This window comes from Stegastes partitus, unplaced genomic scaffold (assembly GCF_000690725.1).
Source record: "Stegastes partitus isolate 25-593 unplaced genomic scaffold, Stegastes_partitus-1.0.2 Scaffold651, whole genome shotgun sequence".
NCBI lineage: Eukaryota > Metazoa > Chordata > Actinopteri > Pomacentridae > Stegastes > Stegastes partitus.
The window spans coordinates 1-20,315 of record NW_007578382.1 but is presented as its reverse complement, the minus strand read 5'-3'; the positions used below and the strand labels follow the sequence as shown (position 1 = coordinate 20,315).

The 20,315-nt window shown below is 42.6% G+C and overlaps 1 protein-coding gene across 1 annotated transcript; it reads right to left on the bottom strand.

Annotated features, from left to right (window-relative positions):
• Positions 1-1,324: 1,324 nt before the first annotated feature.
• Positions 1,325-17,708, bottom strand: LOC103363314 (NAD(P) transhydrogenase, mitochondrial-like; the record flags this gene model as incomplete). The annotated part of the gene is made up of 10 exons (XM_008290017.1): positions 1,325-3,909; positions 4,702-4,817; positions 6,109-6,227; positions 8,195-8,276; positions 12,201-12,360; positions 12,678-12,857; positions 14,837-14,997; positions 16,230-16,463; positions 17,083-17,278; positions 17,534-17,708. Coding segments are annotated over 10 exons (1,567 nt in total), but the record flags the coding sequence as incomplete, so codon positions are not given.
• Between the last annotated feature and the right edge of the window lie 2,607 nt (positions 17,709-20,315).

The following is a 20,315-nucleotide window of genomic DNA, read 5'->3' as shown; positions in this document are numbered from 1 at the left end:
AGCTGAGGATGCTGTCACCTCAGCACTTATCAGCTCATGTATCTTCATGGCCCGTCTCTCACACACACACACTCACGCCACGGACACACTCCAACTTTCATAAGAGAGTGACTGCAAGAGGTAAACACACGAAGACGGACGAATAAATAGCCGCGTTCGAGAGGTAAACAAGTCGGACAGATGATGCACACATAATAAATGACCGTGCAACATTAAGACGCGCAGATTCCCACACAGTAGTTTCTCAGCTTTTATCGCAGCATCTCGCCTCGGCTGTGGGAGTGACAGTTCTCTTCAGATCTCCTCAAGCCTGAGAGCAGATAACAGCCCGTCTGAGTGCTACTTGTTACGGGGATGAAGCCACCCTCATCGCGCACACATGCAATCCCCGATGCCCATAAATCTATCTGCGCTCTAATCTACTCTATCTCTGTGGGCACCACTCCCCTCCTAAGTGCCTCCAGTTCGCTCCCCGCTGATGAATAGCAAATCAAGTGCCGCTTGTCGGCGGAGATGTCACACAAACTGATATTTACATTGCAGTCTTTGTCACAGCCCTCATCACAGACTCATGCGATCCCATTCTGCAACTAAGAAAGCCTTTTGAGGTTATAGAGGTGGCTTTGCCAACCCGTCTTCTCCCCACTAAGCCTCTCCGGGGCAGAGCTGGGCATGCAACGAGCGCTTCTTGTTTAAAAAACAGAAGAAATGCTTGTTGCATGACACTGGCTGTAAGATGGCAAGAAGAAAACCACCTCCCAGCTGTGTTTCGATGGCTTAATTATGCGACAGTCTTTAACTAATTATCCTCATGAAAACCATGTGTTGAAGCTACATTGTTATCTTGGACTTCTTCAGCATTTAATTCCCATTTTATTTTATTATGGAAACAGCAACATAGGACTCTGCTGCGATTCCTCAAACATTTATTTTTCCTTTATTACAGTTTCAGATAAATGAGCAGCTTTTCCAACCAGTGAAGAAGCAGTTTTAAGTCCTGCTTTTTGCCTCACATCTCCAGCTGAACCTCTTTTGCATCCAGTGTGTACACTATATACTGTAGAGCAGCACTGCAGAGACCAAGTACGTGAGGAGATGTGGATTAAACTCCTTCCCCTCATGATCACTTCATCCAGGTAATTGCTGCAAATATTTGAGTTTTCAACTCCAGCCGTTACAAAATTGGGCCGGTAACATTAACCTCAAAGCTGTGGTAGACCTCAAGGAAAACCTTGCAGATCAACATGTCGACTGTTTGGGAATTCAATTGCACCTTTCACCTTTAAGAGTGTGTCAGGGAAGAAGTGACACCTTCAGGCAACACTTAGTGTAAATACAGGTTTATTAGGGATGAAAATGTTCCATGATAAACAAAAGAGGAGGGAGGGGGAGGGGGAGGGGGAACAAATTCACAGTACATTTCATCATTTCGTCTCCCTAACATGGCGCACTGGTACTTCAAAATCCCATTGTTGCTCTGCACAAATATGACGCCTCTTTACAAAAATACTCTCCTTAAGAAGAAAAAAAAAAAAAAGGGCACAAAGGGGGCTTTTTGTCAAAATCATTATAAAATTTCCTTCTCCCTTAATTTGTCAATACCTTAAAAAATGGCGACGAGTTACAAATATAAAGCGGACATCTTGATCTTGTAGTCGTGAAGACTCTGTGTGTGTGTGTGTGTGTGTGTGTAAATTGACATGTAACAACAATAACCTCCTTCTCAAAACACTAATGACATCTGCAGCTTTACACTTGCCAAAAAAAATAAGAGCAAACTGAGGTCTGATGGTTAAAAGTGAACACAAAACAGAAGGCTATTGGTCCTGGGTTTTTGTTTTGGATAAGGTGAGAGGTGAGGAAACGACTGTCGTGGTCCTGCGGTAGGTACAGTAAGAGGCGGTTGGTCGTGATGAAGGTCCTGTGGGAAGGTGTTGGTCGTTTTATGGAGAGGTAGGACAGTTGTCATGGTCAATGTATCAGGTCCCAGGACGAAACTATAACTGCGTACAGTACTTTTATAGATTATAAAGTGTAAAAGACTGCCGACCTGTCACCTCGTGAGCTATTGTTCCTCAAACTATGTACCAATATACATCCTAATTCAGCTAAAAGAAATATACAAACGGCAGCACCTTAGCTAAACACTAAGCGGACCCTCGGTTAACTCAGGACAGCAATAACAGTGGAAGCTGTTGTCATTTTGTTAGTGATCTTTCTCCAACTACACGAGTCAGACAATCGATTTTGTGCCGTGTTTTCTAACCAGATTGAGTGTAGAAGTGGAGGGGTTGGCACACGTTTATGGCAAATGTTAGGTTTTAACAAAATTAAGAGGAAAAAAAAATGGCGATGTCAGTTTAGAAATGCTAACTAGCAATTCATATATTCTGAAACGTGGCAACAATTTCGATTTAAATAACTGCATTGTTGTTTAGACTCTTTACACAACAGTCAGGCTGCCATCTGGCTCTACTTTACAAACAGTGATCCTTCATTTCCCTGTAGAGCAATAATGAGGACACACATTGGAGTGGATGAGCCACATTCACTTTAAAAAACAAAACCCTTCCTTACCGTTAAGGCCAAAAGCTAGCATCTCATGTACTGTAATATCGGAACCACACAGGGTGAAGGAACACACCTGGTTCAAAAAAACATCATAAAACCCATTCAGCCATCGAGAGTTACAAGAGTGTTTGTTTGTAAGAGCAGGACAGGCCTTTACTAGCGTTACAGGACAGCTGCGGTCTCACACGTAAAGGTCGCATCCAGTCGGTTTATTGCATTATGGGCTCGATGCAAGACGCCTGAATGGGTTTTTTTTTAACAGTTTTTTTGGATCCGAGTGTGCACTGGAGGCATCGGTGGAGGTCACAAGACACACTCAAGTGAAAAGAAAAAAAGCAAACAGCGTGACGACACACAGACATTTTCTAAGTTTAGGACACCGATTAGCCCGAATACAAAAAATCTCTCAATACAGTATAAAACTGGAACTGAAAGAACTTTACAAAAATGTTGCACTATTCTGCTTTTTTTCCTTTAACTTATACAGAAAATAAATGAGCAAGTAAGATCTATCCGAGGGAACACCATATTACCTAACAAAATCAAACTCTGGAGAAAAAAAAACAGGGGGGGAGGAAACTCTTTACAGTGGAAAAGATGTTAGTGCTCAAGTCTCTTCCTCTGGTGGTGAACCAGCACAATATTTTACTCCAATTCATCTATTATTTTCTTTTATCTATTGACTATTTCCTAAAACATCTTAACAGTGAAATTATCTAACACTTGAAAGCATCTACACTTCTGATTGTTGTTTTACATTAACGTACGTGTCTACAATGAAGAGGACACTCGCTCAGCTGCTCCCCAGATTACGCAGAGCACATGCAGATGGTTGACGCACCCTTCCTTTAATATCTAGAAATAAAAGACGTGTCAGAGAGTAATTTAAGTACATTAACCCAAAGGAACTAATAAATCTACAGTGTGTGCATTATTTGGCTCTTCCTGCACGAGCCTGTCTTTGTTTTTTTTTTGCAGCTAACGTTCTTTTATTTATAGATAACAGAAAGGGTTTGCCAAAAACCTTTTTATCTAAGTTATCATCTTTGCTCAGTTGGCTGAGCTGCAATTGGACAAAGATGATGTCAACGCCGGAGTACTTTTGGAAAAAAAAAAAAACGTTGCCTGGTTGTCTTCCTCCGTCCTCTCGCCGCCATGTGTGCTCTTTCAGTGGAGGTGTCTCTCTGAGCCGCGTTACTGCGACTCGCGGACCTTGGCTTGGAGGGCGTCGCAAGTCTTCTTGGCGTCGCCTAGCAACATCGCAGTGTTGGGTTTGTAGAAGATGGGGTTGTCAACGGCCGCGTATCCCACGCCCAGGGAACGCTTCATCACAACCACCTAGACGAGGGGCAGAGCACAACGGATTAGCGTCTCATCGGACGACGACGACGGTGAAGAAGAGCTCTGGAGAAACGCAAAATTCTGTCAAAGTTCTTCCAAGTTTTGTAAATCAGACCTGAAATTTTCCCTCATCCTGGCCAGTCCCGTCTCACCAAACAATGTCTGTTGAACTTGGACGTGGAAATAAAGTGAAGTGATTGATGTTTTTTTTCCATACAGCCGAGATGTTTCCTCTTGGCTTGTGCGTGAACATATTTTACAACTTTGTTTTCGTTTAAGTAAATTTAATTCCAAAAACGATAAATCATAACCTGTCGTTCTGGCCGGTTAAGACGTATAGTATCTAAGTTTAACCCGAGCAGAATTCTACAAGTAGTGTATGATGCATGGAATAATTCATATAAATGTGTGTGTGTGTGTGGTTCGGTCCTCTTTGATTTCTCCCGGGGAAAGTGTGTGGAAACTAGTGGGAGCGCTGTATAAATCCCAGATCTCTGAGCAGTGCCAGTGGGATGCTCTGAATGTTGTCATTCCACACCGACACAGTCACCACTAATGGGATCAGGATGCGACTGCACCTGGAACTAGAACCGTCTGTGTGTGTGTGTGTGTGTGTGTGTGTGTGTGAGAATAAGCGACGGCATTTCTTTAGGTTTGTGTGTATCATCAGACGGAGGCCCCTCTGCGGGTGTGGACAGTCCACTTGTTGTAAAATCTTCCATTCCTCTTCATCTTGTTGGGCTTCGGGACAAATCTTATTATCGCACATGCATCCGCCAGATGTCTCACCTGCTTCGACTTCCAGACCTCCAGCACCGGCATGCCGGCGATGATGGAGTTGGGGTCTTCTTGGGCGGCCGAGTTCACCGTGTCGTTGGCGCCGATCACCAGGACCAGGTCAGTTTCTGGAGTGGAAACACAACCAATGACAATTTAAACTCTATATCTTCTTATTTTGTCTGCATCTGACTCCTTTTTACTTTCTGCAACGCAACATTTTTTGTTAAACTTTCCTGTTTTTTGACATTTGATGACGCTTCATTAGGTTTGTCTTTAAATCCATTTATGTCAAGGTTTTGTGAAGAACGTCAGAACTTATTTATGTGTCATGTCCTATAGTAACAGACAATATGAGCACTTTTAGTTAGAGCGGGACAAAATGAATGCCAAATTCTAATTTATCCGATTATGTGTACCCTGTTTTGTTTATTTTTTTAATCATAAAGCTCACAAGTTGTACCTCTTTCGGTCAGATATGATGTTGGAGATGATGGGATCGAAATTATGTGAGAAGATTACAAAAACAGGTTTATAAAATAACTACTAATATCAAAGAAATCAACCAATACTGGACAGATTTGGGGAACAGAAAAGTAGTTGTTGTGTTGTAATATTTGTGTCATCTACTGGATATACAAAGTTTGTCATTCATCTAATCACAAGCTTTACCTTCTCACCTGAAAGTTTTGACATTTTGGGAAACACGCTCATTTGCTTTCGTGCCAAGACACAGAGGAGAAGATTGTTCCCATCCTCATGTCTGTGTGCTACATGTGAAGCTAGACGGTGACCGTTAGGGGGGATTAGGGGGAAAAGGTTAGTCTGGCTCTGTTTAGGCAGAGAAGAGAATTCCCCTAAAATGCCAAAGTTTTCCTTTTTATTGCCCTCGGTGGCAAAGTGTCTAAACGGCAGCAGCGAAATTAAACCTAATGAGTCACAATGAAGAGCGATTCACGGCTTCTGCATTTCTGTGCGCTGACTGATGAGGAAGTTACACGTGAACCTTATTTACCGGCTCTATCTGACTGGGTTGTAGCACCGTGTCGATGAATAGTTTTGAGGTGTGACGAATGCTGCTGGAGTTTGCTGCCTTCCTGTCTTCAGCGCTGTATACGGACGTATCACAGGATGTGTGTAGAATTTGGAACTTCCTGCTGTGAAGTGTGTACAAATCAAAGCACCTTCCAGGTCTGGCAGCAACTACTTCACATCAAACTCTTTTGTTTTCCTGGTCTATTGGCGGTTGGCACGTTCACAGTGTGCGCAGTCGTAAATTTTGGTCAGCACATCAACAGAAGCTTCCACATGGAGCCTCACAGACTTCACAGGCTGACGACAAAATTTATGTCGCGCAGACCCTCACGTACACAGAAAGCACGAATCGGAATGTAAAAGATAGAGAAGACTGGCTCTTACCAGGGAAGTCATCATTAATCTCCTCCATTTCCAGGACAATGTCATACGGGACACCGGCTTCAGCCAGCAGCACGTTGAGCTGACCAGGCATGCGGCCAGCCACCGGGTGAATACCGAACCTGCAGGAACCAAATAGAGATTTTTAATGAACACTGAGGCCTTGTCCATACGTAGCAGGTATCTCACAAGACAAAGATATGTTTCTACGATGTGGCCTGTCATCCACACGGAAACGCAGATTTACGGCTTTAAAAACGATTCTTTCAAAAACCTCCGACCATGGACGTCAATAACCGGGTTTTTAGGCTTCGAAATATGTTCTTTATATCACATGTGCGACCTGTGTTTACATTTGGAAACAGCCTGGACGCCCTCAGAACTGTGTTGGCGTTGTCTCTTTTTTATTTTTTTTGGCCTTTGTGCCTTTATTGGATAGTGTTGGTAAGAGAGAGACAGGAAAGTGGGGGAGAAGAATGGGAGGAGGACATGTGGGAAAGGGTCATGAGCGGGATTCGAACTCATGACCTCCACATTGGGACTGTAGCCCTGCACGTGGGACGCCAACTCAATTAGGTGAGCTATATCGGCGCCCCGTTGGCGTTGTCTCTGGTCCAGGCCCAGATACCGCTCCACGTACAAGAACACAGGTGAAGTACGGTGTTAAGGACGATCATTTTCTGCCACCTTGCCATTCCACGTCCGAGGCTTGTTCTCCGTCAGAGACACCAACGCCGGTTTTGGGTCAGACCGGGACGCGCTGCCAGCTGGTGGGAGAACTTTGAGACGGAAATCGTGTTCCCGGAGAAATGGCGTGACAATTTACGTATGTCCTGGTCGTCAGAGTTATTACATCCTCTTATAGAATGTGGTTAGGTGTGGATGAATTCTTTTTCTAAAAACGAAGTTGTGTGTACGTTAGTTTTTTTTTCTAAACGGAGGGGGCAGGATATTTGGTTTTACAAAAACCCTGCTACGTGCGGACAAGGCCGTGAACACATCTTCTTTTATCCACCTGTTTACTGAACACTGTTAACTTGCATTAAATCAGAGAGAGAGACAGAGAGTTTTGGTTACACACACCTACCAGCTCCACTCCTCCACCCTGTATTATCTGTTGGGGGTGTGTTGCATGTGTGTGACCGGGTGTACACACAGATCTCAAACTCAATTAGCCATGTCATGTAATCAGAGCAGGAAATTAACACCAGCCACTCAGTCCTGGTGGCTGGCTCTCTCTGTCTCTCTCCTTCCAGCCACTTTGCCATGTAAATGACCACCAACTGAGGATTTATTTTCTATTTGTTCGGCGAGTTTAGGCGGATACGGAGTGCAGACGGTCCATCTGTTCTGGGATGTGTTGGCAATCGATAAAAAAAGCCAGTTTCTGCCCTTCGTATAATTTCACACATACGTAGTAGGACAGCGGGAAAACCCAGTGGCTTTGGTTTTGAATAAGAGACTCCAAATAGTTAAACTGATAAATGAGGGGAAGAGGAGTAAAAGTGGTTCTTCAAGACAAGTGGAAGATTACGCAGGCCGGTCTGAAGAGCGAGACGACGAGCGACAAGTCAAGAGATTGAACGCAGAACAGAGGGAAAGAGAAAATAAGAGAGAAAGAGCAAGAGATCACGGCGAAGGAGGTTTTTTCCCCCTTTTTCTCTGACCACCCACTTTCCTCTAATCAAGTACAAATGCTGTAAGCAGCAGCAGCTGCAAAAGCCAGGATCAAACGACAGAGGCAGGACAATTACACAAGCTTCCGCTGTACCTTGTCCTTCCCCTCCTCTCTTTTGCATTTCCTCTTTTCCCTCCATTTTCATTCTTCTTTCTCTCTTTCACACACTCTCTCTTCTTATCTGTCCCATCTCATCTCATCATTACCCAGAGGGAAACCTTAACTCCTTACTTCTGTCTTTCGTGGAGCAGTTTACATCTTGTTTCGTATAAATGTACCACAGAGTATTGAATATTATTCTCTCCTTAAACTACATCTGTCTAAATCCATCTACCTACATGCAGCTAGTTACAACAGTTTATTTTATTCTAAATAAATACACGTACACATTTAACTGTGTCTCTGCTTTACCTGACTTTCTTGCCGGCTTCTTTAAGCATCTTCACCAGCTCAGCGATGGGGTACTGGGCCTTCGCAGCACAGAGTCCGTAACCTGAGATGGAAAAAACACAAAAAATAACAGAAAAGACAGTTAAGAATGAGTTTATATTTAGGCCAAGTGCAAGAATTTACCAGTCAGACTTTTCACATCTGAGGCAAAAATTATTGTTCCATCACAGGTTGTCTGGTGTTAATGGACTCAAACATGCCTTAACCTCACTGTGAGCAGACAACTTTCCAACACGTTTGACTTTTATTGTGGCTTAAAACAAGATGCTCTTGAAGTCTGAGTGCCATCGAGACTGAAGATAAATCGTATTTAATGAAGTGTAATGAAGTGTAGAAGCAGTGGACAAAGACACATAGTGACTCTGAATGTTTTTATCAGACATCACTACCATTTGTCTCCCTCATTAGTCTTTACAGCTTAAATAATCTCCCAGTTTGGCTTCTTTGGGTTTAGGTGTGTTGTTTGCAATCAGGACATAACGTGGTAACAAAAAAGTCAGAGCTAGACAAGCAACCAATCATAAAGGGGAAAAAAATATCTTTTTAAGTTATTTTTTTTTAAATTGCTGGGTCTTTCCTGCACAGAGGCCTAAAAATAGATGTTGCCCCAAAAAGGCTTTAGCCAAAGGAAATCCACCAGCACTGTAATGATAAGAATTCTTTCCTCGTAACCTGTTTTGTTAACTGGGGCTTTATTTGATCAAGCATAATTTATTGAATTTCCCTTCTGGGATAAATAAAGTATTTTTCATTTCATTCATTCACAACAGACATTTACATTGATTGAATAGTCAGAAATAACAGACAACTTTATCCAATCAGGTAACACGGTTATTGCCTTTTCTGGACACAGACTCAACCCCAACAGGCCCATTCTGAGTCAGCACAAACTCAGTATTATAATATCCTGAGATATTTCCCAGCAGGTCGACTAATCTGATCTTTCTTTCCAGTGTTGGGACACCTTTGGATAAATGTTGATTGCAGGTTTGTAGTGAAGCAAGACGGTGCATGTGTGTGTCCTAGCAGGTACACCATTAAAGGGCAGCTGTGGCTCAGGTGGTAGATCGTAAGGTTGGCGGTTCGATCCCCCGCCTCCTCCACAGTCGAAGTGTCCTTGGGCAAGACACTGAACGTGAAGTTGCTCCTAATGGCAGGCAGCACCTTGCATGGCAGCTCCATTGGTGTATGAATGTGTGTTTGAATGGGTGAATGAGAAACACATTGTACAGCGCTTAAAAAGGGTTATATAAGTGCAGACCATTTACCATTAAAGCTGTATCTGCAAGGGTCCAAATGACATAAACTTTGTCAATAGAAGCTTTCGCAAGACTCTGTTTATGAACCTGTTTATGACCACTACCAGAACACAAAGTGCACATGCGCTGGAAGACACGGATGCAGAGCTGCTGTAAGGAAGGCATCCTCCAAGCCAACTAGAAAACATTACAATAAGAGCAGCTATGCATTTGCGGTGTCTGCAGCTGTCCGTGTGGCCGTCTGGAATGAGGTATAACCAGGCACTTAAATATCAAACACATGACCCAGTCAACCTAAATGAATTTCATTTCAAGTGATCTGAAGTGGAGAAACAAGCGATGTATGTTTTTTTCCTTCATGTCGGCCCTGTGCTGAGGTTTGCTCTCAATGTGTTGTGCTAGAAAGGATTCAGCACCAGACACAAAGGGGGGGGGGGAGGCGATCCACTTAAAAGTTTCACAATATGGATTATAAGACAGATCACAGACAAAAAACACCACTCAGATATCTATTTACGAAAACATTTCTATGATCTGGCCTGCCTTCGTGTCTGCGTAGATCAAATTTAATAGTGTTATGTCTTAAATATTTATAAAACCCTGTTGCCTTTTAGTGAGAAGGTGGCACAGGATTCTATATACAGTGTGTGCTTCTTTCTCTGAGCCTCGGATTGCTTTCATGTTTAATAATCCGCTGTATGGTACTTGATTTTTATCACACCATCTCTCACACACACAAACACACGTCAAACGGTCCAGTGGTGTTTACTAGCCTTGTCACAACAACCAGTCAGAAACTGTCTTGTTAGAACACACCAATAAAAATGACAAGGTTTCAAATTCAGCTTGAGAAAGGAAAAGAAAAAAAAAACTCTACAAGAAACATGGTTGACTGTCTGTCTGCCATCCAGCTCAGCAATTTAATGGTTTTCACTTTTTTCTCTCCCTCTCCGTCACAATTCCTTTATTCCTTGTGCTTCCAATATTCTCTCTGTAGCTTTTTTCTCGCGTAAGAAAAACAACTGGACCCAGACCACGCAGAGATGGGCCAGACGAAGCCAGGAAAACACTTATGTTTATCAGGCAGGGTCTTAACCGTTTCCACAGATGTCAATCAGGCAAAGTGACTGTGACGGCTCCAATTAGGGAGAATGGTGGAAATGGAAACAAGGGGGCCGAGCGAAAGCCGGCAACGAGCAACAACACCGGTCTAACGCCGAGCACGAGAACAGAGAAATGAATTATGGTATGTGTTATGTAACTGTTGTCAATAGTGAAATATTACCTGTGCGCTCTGGCTGATGTCATGTTTCAGTGTTTAAATATTAAGATTGGATTTTGCGCCGGTGTTTGTACAGTAACAAAGGAACTATTTCAGTTTGCAAACATCTCCGTGAAGCTGCTGTTGCCCAAACAAATGCTGCATCAACACTGCTCAGGTCTAAGTGCGATTTAGAATCCAATATTCAGGGCCGTGTGACACCCTGACCGAGCATCAAAGTCGGCATAACTGACCCATATCTTTTAAATTACACAGCTCGTAAAATGACTTTGACAGGTTCCATTACAATTTGATTCAACTTTTTCCAATCCGTGTATTTGAACAGATTTATGATGTTCTGTAATCTTTCAAAGAAATGTCTGGTATTTTATTATCCGTCTTGTCCTGGTGTGGGTTTGTTTATGGACCGTTTTTGAGAAAAGGCTAAAAAAAACATAATTTTTCATTTCCGCTCCTCCATTTCTCCCACTCCCTCCAATTCCACTTTTTTTTTTTTTTTGTCCCTGGTTTTGGTTTTAGCTGTCAGACATGTTCCTCTTTGTCTTCCTTTATTCTCAGAAAAGAAAGAAAAAAAAATACAAAAAAACATGGTTTAACCTACATTCGATGCCTCTCCTTGGCTCGCTGCTTTTTCACTTTAACCACGTGACCACCTTAATTTTGCAATTCTTGCAAATTGCAGCGGTTTCCTCTGAAGATTTAGCTTTTGTATATAGGCACTCAGCGCTGTGACTGGAATCACCAATTTGCAGGCTAGATGCCTTTTGTCTGTGTTTACGTGTACCCACGTGAGTAAAACAACTCTTTGGAGCAGTGACTGGTCCACAACAGTCTGATGAGAGGACTGAAATGTCACTGGGCCACACAATGACGAATATAGGGCAGCAGCACCAAGGACGGTCGTGATGGTCCTGGTGGGAGGTTGACACACATTTCGAGCCAAATATTGAAAACATGTGAAACGTGGAAAACCGTGTAGCTCGAACAAAGTCTGGCTTTAACCCTGACAAAAGAACGAGAAGCTAATTTGGAATGTAGCGTTTGAGTTGTCAACAAAAACCCAGCATGCCCTCATTCCATCTAATTTCCCCTTGACCTTGCATATATATACGCTGCACTGTAGAATGTCTACTTACGAGGGACTGACGACCACACAGAAACCTAAGAGCGTGTTTGTGTGTGTGTGTGTGTGTGTGTATACGCTCCACCATGACTTGTCAATTAGCCTAGCGAAATGGTGATGTAACATGGGTCAAGAAAAGGTTAAATAAACAGAACACACACTTTGCTAATGCTGGGGGGAAAAAAAAAAGAAAGAAAGAAAAAAGTGACTGGCACAGTCAAAGCACCATGTTTTTCCACTGACGTACAAGACCCCAGTGTGTGTGTGTGTGTGTGTGTGCCTGTGTTTTTGTGTGCGTCTTACCTGGAACGATGATTACGCTCTGGGACTCTTTAATCATGTCGACGGTCTGATCCACGTTGACCTCTGTGTGCGTCCCTGTGATCTCCATGGGTTTCCCTGTACCGGTGGAAGACGTGCCGTAGCCTCCCAGGATCACGTTAGCCAGTGAGCGATTCATGGCCTGAGACAGAAGAGAGGATATTTAGTATTAAGCTTCAACAACTGCACCTTTACTTTTTTTTATTTACAGTCTATGTGCAGCAAAATATGGCAATCAAAAGGAATTTTAAAAAAGGGATATTTCACACATTTATGATCTCAGATTGAGTTCAGATCACGGCCGGCACTTTCTTGCCATAATGGTAAAGTTAGAGTCCCTCCTGGTGGACAGGAGAGGAACCACCACATTCAGCAGTGTTTGCAGTAGCGATGCTGGGACCCAAAGTACCAGCATTTCAATGTTTGTTCCTCCTTTAACCAGGACCCCGCTCCACTCACCACACACATAATATACGACAGAATGGCTCCGGACGACCCGATGAGAGCGCCGACGATGGTCAGCAGGTTGTTGTTGAGCAGGAAGCCCTCGGCGCACAGAGCCCAGCCCGAGTAGCTGTTCAGGACGGTGATGACCACCGGCATGTCAGCGCCGCCGATAGCTGCTGTCAAGGTCACACCCTGGAGGAAACAAATGAGAAAACATGAGATTGCATCCATGGCTGTAATCATATTAATATAGTCAGTACATGAAAGAGCAAGATGAAGTTATGAGTTATAACCAAACAGAAAAAAAACACCCTCTCTGGTTTTAGACACATTTTTCACAATCAGATTCACTTGTTCTTCGTCCCCGTATCATCTGTGCAGCTTTTGTTCGACGCGGGCCAACTGTAGTTACCAAAGCAGCAGCACGATCCAGAAGGGTGGGCTTAATTTTTTGAATTGTTGAACTGAAGCAAAGGAACACACACGTACAGTAGATGATGCATTATACTGTACTTTAACGACTGATTAGAGGTCAGACTTATGAAAGAAAGTGAAACGATATCCATCTAACTTTTCTGGGAATGCACCCGTAGTCTTTTCTGGGACTCGGTCCAGTTGCTGATTTTCCGAGCAGCACATGTAAATACACAAAGCGAGCAGAAATGCTGAAATCGCAACACGTCACTGTGTTTAATTTTTGTTTTTCACTTTTTTTTTTTTGCAGTAATCAAAATAGTGTGTGTTCTCTGCCTTTGTCGGCTGCGCTCGGGTTCACTTGATTATGAACCGTTTTCAGAAGCTGCAAAACTCGACATCAGTAAAGAAAACTGCCAAGGCCGATCAAAACCTCAGTGTGTCCCAAGACTAATTAAATTCCACAAAAATAACCACTTCCCATGTTTACTCTTCTTCTAATCAGACAATAAAAACTAGCCACCATGCTCAGTGACTGCTTTTTTGCAATGTTGGAAAAATGTGTAAAATCTTTTTTTTTTATTTTGCTTTTGTCCAAATCATTATTACAATTATCTGCTATAGTTAGCAAAGTTTACTTAATAAGTAAGTGAATAATCTGTGTCTGGAGGTCATCAGTAGCTGGAGTTGCTGTTTATAGTTGAATATTTTGCCGTATATTTAGTGTTTAGAACTGATACGGAGAAAACATCTGCACTGCTCATTGATTAACTTTTCAAAAAGTTAAGCATGATTTAAAGACAGGATGTAATTTCTGCAGCTGGGGGTGTCTCAATCAAAACAAAAGATGTGGTTCGATGACATTGCAAAGTTGCATTGGATCACCTTTAGATCTGCTGCGACAGAAATCACAAAGTAACGTTATACATGTTACATTTAGGGACATAAATTCACATTATGTCATTTCTTGTTAATGAAAAAGCTGCAAGTACCATTAACTAATGTTAATTGCCAGCCTAGTATTACATGAGTTGGCTGATAAATACAGCTAACGTGGCTCATGTTACGAGGTGGATTCAGTCATGGGGTTCTACGTGGTCATCGTGGCTGGTACTCCAACTTTTCCAGCGTCTTCCATTTACATTTTCTGACGTGTCATCTGCGTTTACTGCATTTCCCCGGTTAAAGTGTGTAAAGGGGATGTGACACCTTAGACGAATGACTAAAATTAATATTACACTGAATAAAACTACAGGTTTCTCTGAACACTGTTGGAAGATAATATGAACACACAAGCCAAAATATATAGCACTGGCTTGGTCATTCTTAAACATCTTAATGTATGAATGTTACGTATTACACCTTTAACAGCGGTGGAGACCACGGCAATAACACGAGCAGCAGCCTGGCAGTTTCACAAAGCGTGGCCTTTTTGCCACTCTGACTTCCAGCTCTGTGAATTTCTGGGCAGCTACTGTTTCCTCTGCAAAAAGCCTCCGACTTGACATTTATTAGTAAATCCCTTCTGTTGTCTGTTTCTCACTTACTACATTCTCGTCTGCCTCTAGCATAATTTTTTATGACTTTTATGCCTTCTCTCCTTCCTGGCATTTACTGAAGTTTTTAACAACATTCTTACACGTTCAGACTGTCAGCACGAAAGAACATTTCAATCTGCACTATGTAAGTGCAGATTTTTTCCTCCGAAAAGGGCCTCGCTGAGTGCAACTACAGGCCTCAGAAACACACAAACGTACCATGACAGCGGAGAGCGCGGACACCGATCCGAGACAGGTGAGGCCTGTGGTGTAACTTGGGTCGAGCATGTAGGGAATCATCCCGCCAATGCTGCCTGCCATAAGACTGGCATTCAGAGCGTGGCGACCGGGGAGCATCAGAGGAGCGCTGTTTAGCACACCTGCATGTGGAGAAGAAGGATGAAGTGAAAGGATGGAGGGAAGACGAGGTAAAATATATGATATGAAAGAAATGGAACCAAAAAACATTGAGCTGTAAAGACATTTAAATTCAAAGTGTGACATTTATCATTTAGTTTTCTCCCTTAGCTGCCCCCGCTTGAGACTTGTCATTAACTGAATGTCATGTTCATGCATAATTTGTCCTTATGAAACACTTGCAGTCAACATGGAAATTACAGCGCGGCTGCCAGGACTGGTGCCAGCACATGAACCTGATGAACCGTTACTTTCTTTCCTTTACACAGCGGGCAGCAGTGGCCTTCTTAAGTTGATAAACACGCTAGAGCCAAGTTAACACATCATCTGTAAGCAGCAAATTTAAAAAAACAGACTCCATCAGCCCTGTTTAGAAGGGACTTACTTCACATCCACAATAATCTTTTTTATTAGCCTGATATTAAGGTGCACTGGGATTCACAGCTCACTTACCTTGTGATATTTAACCCACAACAAGCAGTTGCAAATGAAACTGAATAAGAGCTTGTAAAATGCTAAATTGCTAAAATCACAACAAAATATGCATCACACTTTCAATGCAATTTCTATTTTAACAAAAAGAAAACGGGAATTGGGAAATTTTGGGACTCTCATGGCTGTGTGTGGGGAGCTACAGCGCTATCGCCAGGATTCGATTCATTTAGCTTAGCATAAAGAATAAGCACAGGAGGAAACAGCTAGCCGAGCTCAGACAGACGTTTCTTCATTGAACATCTGTAAAGGTCCTCATCTAACACTTTTGTTTAATCTGTAACCAAAACAAAATGGCTGAGCTAGCAGTTTCCCTTTGTTTTCAGTCTTTATGCTAAGCTAAGCTAATGAAGTTGCAGGTCTAGCAGGTCTTGTAATGTAAGCTGGTTCAGAGGGAAGGGAGGAAGGAAGAAGACTAGGTCTGAGCTAATTATCTATGATTTAACTACTCCAAAACAAACTAAACAAAAAGCCAAACTAATACCTCGTCCAAGGTTTTTCCAGTGTGTTTTATGCACCTATGAGGAGTCAAATAGCAACATACAATGGGCTGTATTCTCCTTGGGTCATTAACAGTGTGTTGAATGTGCTTTACAGCAGCATAACAAAGTCAATACACATTCTGTCTGCACACGAGCATAGCATAAGTGTAAATGTTTACTTTTCAGGGATTGTCAGATATGTGTGGTTGTGCTTTTCTCACCTTGCAGTTTGCCGTACGCCACCAAAGAGCCACTGAAAGTGATTCCACCGATGTAGGTGCCGAGGTAGGCCACTATCTTGGTGAGGTTGGCTGCGGGGTCTGTGGCAAAGTGGGGGTACTCGATCATGTATTCAGCCACGCAGGTGAGCACGGCGGCCATCCCGACCAAGCTGTGGAAAGCGGCCACTAGCTGGGGCAAGTCAGTGATCTGGATCTTCTTAGCGATGGTCAGACCTTGAGAGTGGAAGACAACAAATACATGAAGAGTAGCTGCCCTGAAAGACCTGCACACAAATAACATGCAAATCACAAGCATGTGCACACACACTCAGATGACTGCTGGGAAGTGGGCCCATCTGAAGAGCCAGGTGTTGCTGATGAGGCCTGCTCGGGGAAATTCCACATTTGTGAGTTGGTCTACACTTTGTGTGTGCGTGTGTGTGTGCACGTGTCCTGAAGGAATCCTTTGCTGAAAAGAGCATTATTGTTTGCGTGGATAGTTTAGTCTGGTCTCGGCTTTGTTACCGGAACAATTAGCATTTAAATGATCGAGCTATCCTGAAAGAGAGAAAGAAAGTGAGTAATACGTGATGCCGGCCGTGCTGACAGACCTCCTGCGTCTGGCGGCGAGTTAGTCATGTTGTGTTTGATGTGAACATCACAGACTGTACGCTCAGCACACCTGTTGCTTAATCTGGCCAAACTTGGAATACGTGCATTCACGCACATAAAATGCAAAACCCATATCCACTATTTTAGGGAGTCCAGAGACATTTCTTTGGCTGCAACGTAATTCTTCAGGTATTAGAGTTTGCCTGTAAGTCTCTTCTCTCTGCTGATGTTAGACACTCACCAGCAGTGCCACCCACAGCCATGGCGGCGCTCATCTGTGCCAGGAGCTCTGGATTTGGTTTGAGGGCACCCAGAGTGGCGACGATCCCCCCCGCGACTCCCATTATACCCAAAGCATTACCCAGACGGGCTGTTTTCTGGTTGGAAAGGCCGGCCAGGGCACCGACACAGCACAGACCTGAGCCCAAGTACATCATCTGGTGAGAAAGAGAGAGAATGGAAAAAAGGGATTAAGCGATCACGAATGAAAAAAAACCTGAAATGATTTTACTTGGAAGGTCCTGTACAACATCTGGGCAAACAAAGAATACATTTGGAGGTCTGGAGGACTTTTATATATTCAAAGGCTGTTTTGTACCAATTCGGAGGGACAAAGAAAATGATTGCAGGAGGAAACTGCGAAGGCATTCTTGAGCTGAACATGTGGACGTGGCGTAAACATCCTCTCACACCTGTTCAATGTTGTATCCAGACTGCAGAGCTGCAGCGTAGCCTCCGACGAAGACGCCTCCAGGGAGCAGATAGAGGTAGTTGTACTCTGGAGGATCAGTGGGGCGTTTAAACATGTCCAACATCTTCTGGGTCACCAGGAAACCACCTGGGTGAGAGCAAATAGACACACTTGTACTTAGAGTGGTGCAAAATCAGGTCGAGAAGATGCTTCACAGAGTAAAAGCAGGAGTTACACGCAAAAAAAACTTGATTACAACAAGAGCGCAAAGGCCAGAGAAAGAGAATTCGGGGTGTAGAGGCAGCGAGTCGAAGCACCTGAAGTATATAAATACATTTTGGTAAAACAGGTGTTTTAAAGCCAATAGTTAAAAATTGTTGCCAAGCCCAATAACCGATGTCAGGAATTTAATGAGTCTACTTTATGTCAGTGTAAATATTTCAAGTTGAAAACCTCAAAAGTGTCAAACCGGGACCAGACAGTGCCTCACTGCTTTACAGGGGGAAGATCGCATTACCGTGTGTATGTCTCTCTTTTTCCCTCTGGCATGATTGTGGCCACGTGCACACACACACACTCACACACACACACACACACACACACGCATTCATACATGCAAAGGTGAATCGGAGGTTAGCATCTGTTTCTATCCAGTGAATGTAATTTTGGTTCTAGAATGTCCCAGTTAAAACATGAAATATTAATCCGACTACTGTTATTGCACACCGGTCTGAGTCAATATATTAATATGGCGGAATGTCCGTGGATTTAAAAAACGCGAAGCCAGAATCCACTAATTTATTGTGGTTGTTCTTTTTATTTTTTTCTTTTAACCTAAAATGGGTCACCTGAGACTACCTTTAGAAAAGCTTGCAAGGGAAGAAAAAGAAGCACACCAGGAACACGGTTCACGCTATGAAGCCTGAAACGAGACTAATGCAGAACTCACACGTGTGTGTTTCAGGCTTTAATCGTCTCGCTTTTCATTCACTTTAAACATGGTGATGCTGAACTGCATTGTGTTGCTCCACTTTGCTTCTATTTTTTTTTTTGTTTTGAAAAGTTGAGAAATGTTCAAATTTCAAGTGAAAGTGCGAAACGATCACGTCACACTTGTGCTGTGGCCATTTTGCCAGCAAAGATGTGACGGGAGCAAAAGACATTCAGAAAATGGTTCAAAGGGTCAAAGGCTTGAGAATCCCCCTCACAGGTCATCAAGATTCATCATCGGCAGACCAGAACTACAGTGATACCAGTCCAATAGGTGATGAATTATTTCAGTCTGGACCAGAGCGATGGATGGACGGACTGAACTGCATTGTAATGAATACAGTCACGCCGTTAGCATGGCAAGAAATTTAAAGAAAAACCTAAAAAATGGCAGCTCTACTGAGATTCTAATGATTGGTTCATGCACAATTGTGCAACATGAAAAAAAAAGAAGAAAAAAAAAAGAACAAAAGCAATATAAAAATCCATCAAAAACATCCATCCATCATGTACGCATGTTTTAACATGTGGCCAGTTTTGCACACACATCATGTATTCTCTCATGTCCTGCTCTTCTGGGCCTGACATACGTAGGAGCCAAAACTAAAGTGTGTGCAATGCATGCTTTTGTTTTATCTGTAATTTAACAAAACAGAAACAAAATGTCTAACATAACAGTAAATTGTAAAATAAATTTTAAAAAATAACATTGAAAAATGTTCAAAAACGTTCTTTTTTATAGTGCAGCCTGGCAATAGACAGAAAGCTGCTTGCAACCCTACTGGTCCAGTCTTTAATGGGAACATACGTGTGTTTTATTTTTCATTTATATTTCTTCAGCCTCCTTTCTGTCTCCTTCGCTGTGCGTGGTTTCATACGGTGTTAAATATGGATGCCCAGGGCAACAGTCACAATAACCTGAAATAACTGCAGCTGATTGTTACAGATACTGTTCAGTTGCAGTAACTGTGTGTACTGTATCAGTGGCTGTTAGAATTTGACTTCATCGCAGCTATTTCTTCACTGTAGAGGAGTAAAACTTGTGACACACTTGTGCAAAACATCAACACTTTTCAGAGTTATTTGAGTAACTTTCTGGAAAGTTAAGTTGAACTCTTTAATTCTGGTAAATGTACGGCGGCCATCTTGCCAACATTCGTTTGCATGTTAGAGACACCGTGTGTCATGTGTTTGGGTCAAAGACATGAATAATTTCACAAGAGTGATAAGTTAGTGAAAGGGTTACAAATAAGTTCACAGTGTATAAATAAATAAGTTAATTTCATGGTAAAAAAAATAAAAAATAAAATAAATGTTATGGTTAAAAAGTTATCAGAGTGAGACATCTTCATAAAGGATGGTTTTGGTGACATTAGAGGGAGTGGCTCATCTCGACCATAAACGATCTTTGACGTTTTTCCTGACGGTGAAAAACAAGCCGGCAGAAACCAAGTCTGAAAAACCTCATTTATATTCGCTGTTTTGGTTCTGAAACGTTTGAGCCTTGGGACGTTTTCGTCTTTGTGAGCATTATGTGTATAAATCACTGATATAAAGGCCACAAATGTCTTGAACCATCACTTTGTATAAGTTTGCAAACTCGACCATGTTTCCATGAGCGGTTTCTGACGTGTTTCATGTGTGTTAGCTAGCTGTTTGTGTTTAGCATGTCACATGTACGACATAGATGGCAAATGCATTTTTCTGTACGTTACAGTTACTAATTGTCACGTTTGACTACAAGAAATCTCCATAAATACAAGAACAGAAAGCCTTGTGTACGGAGTTTTCTT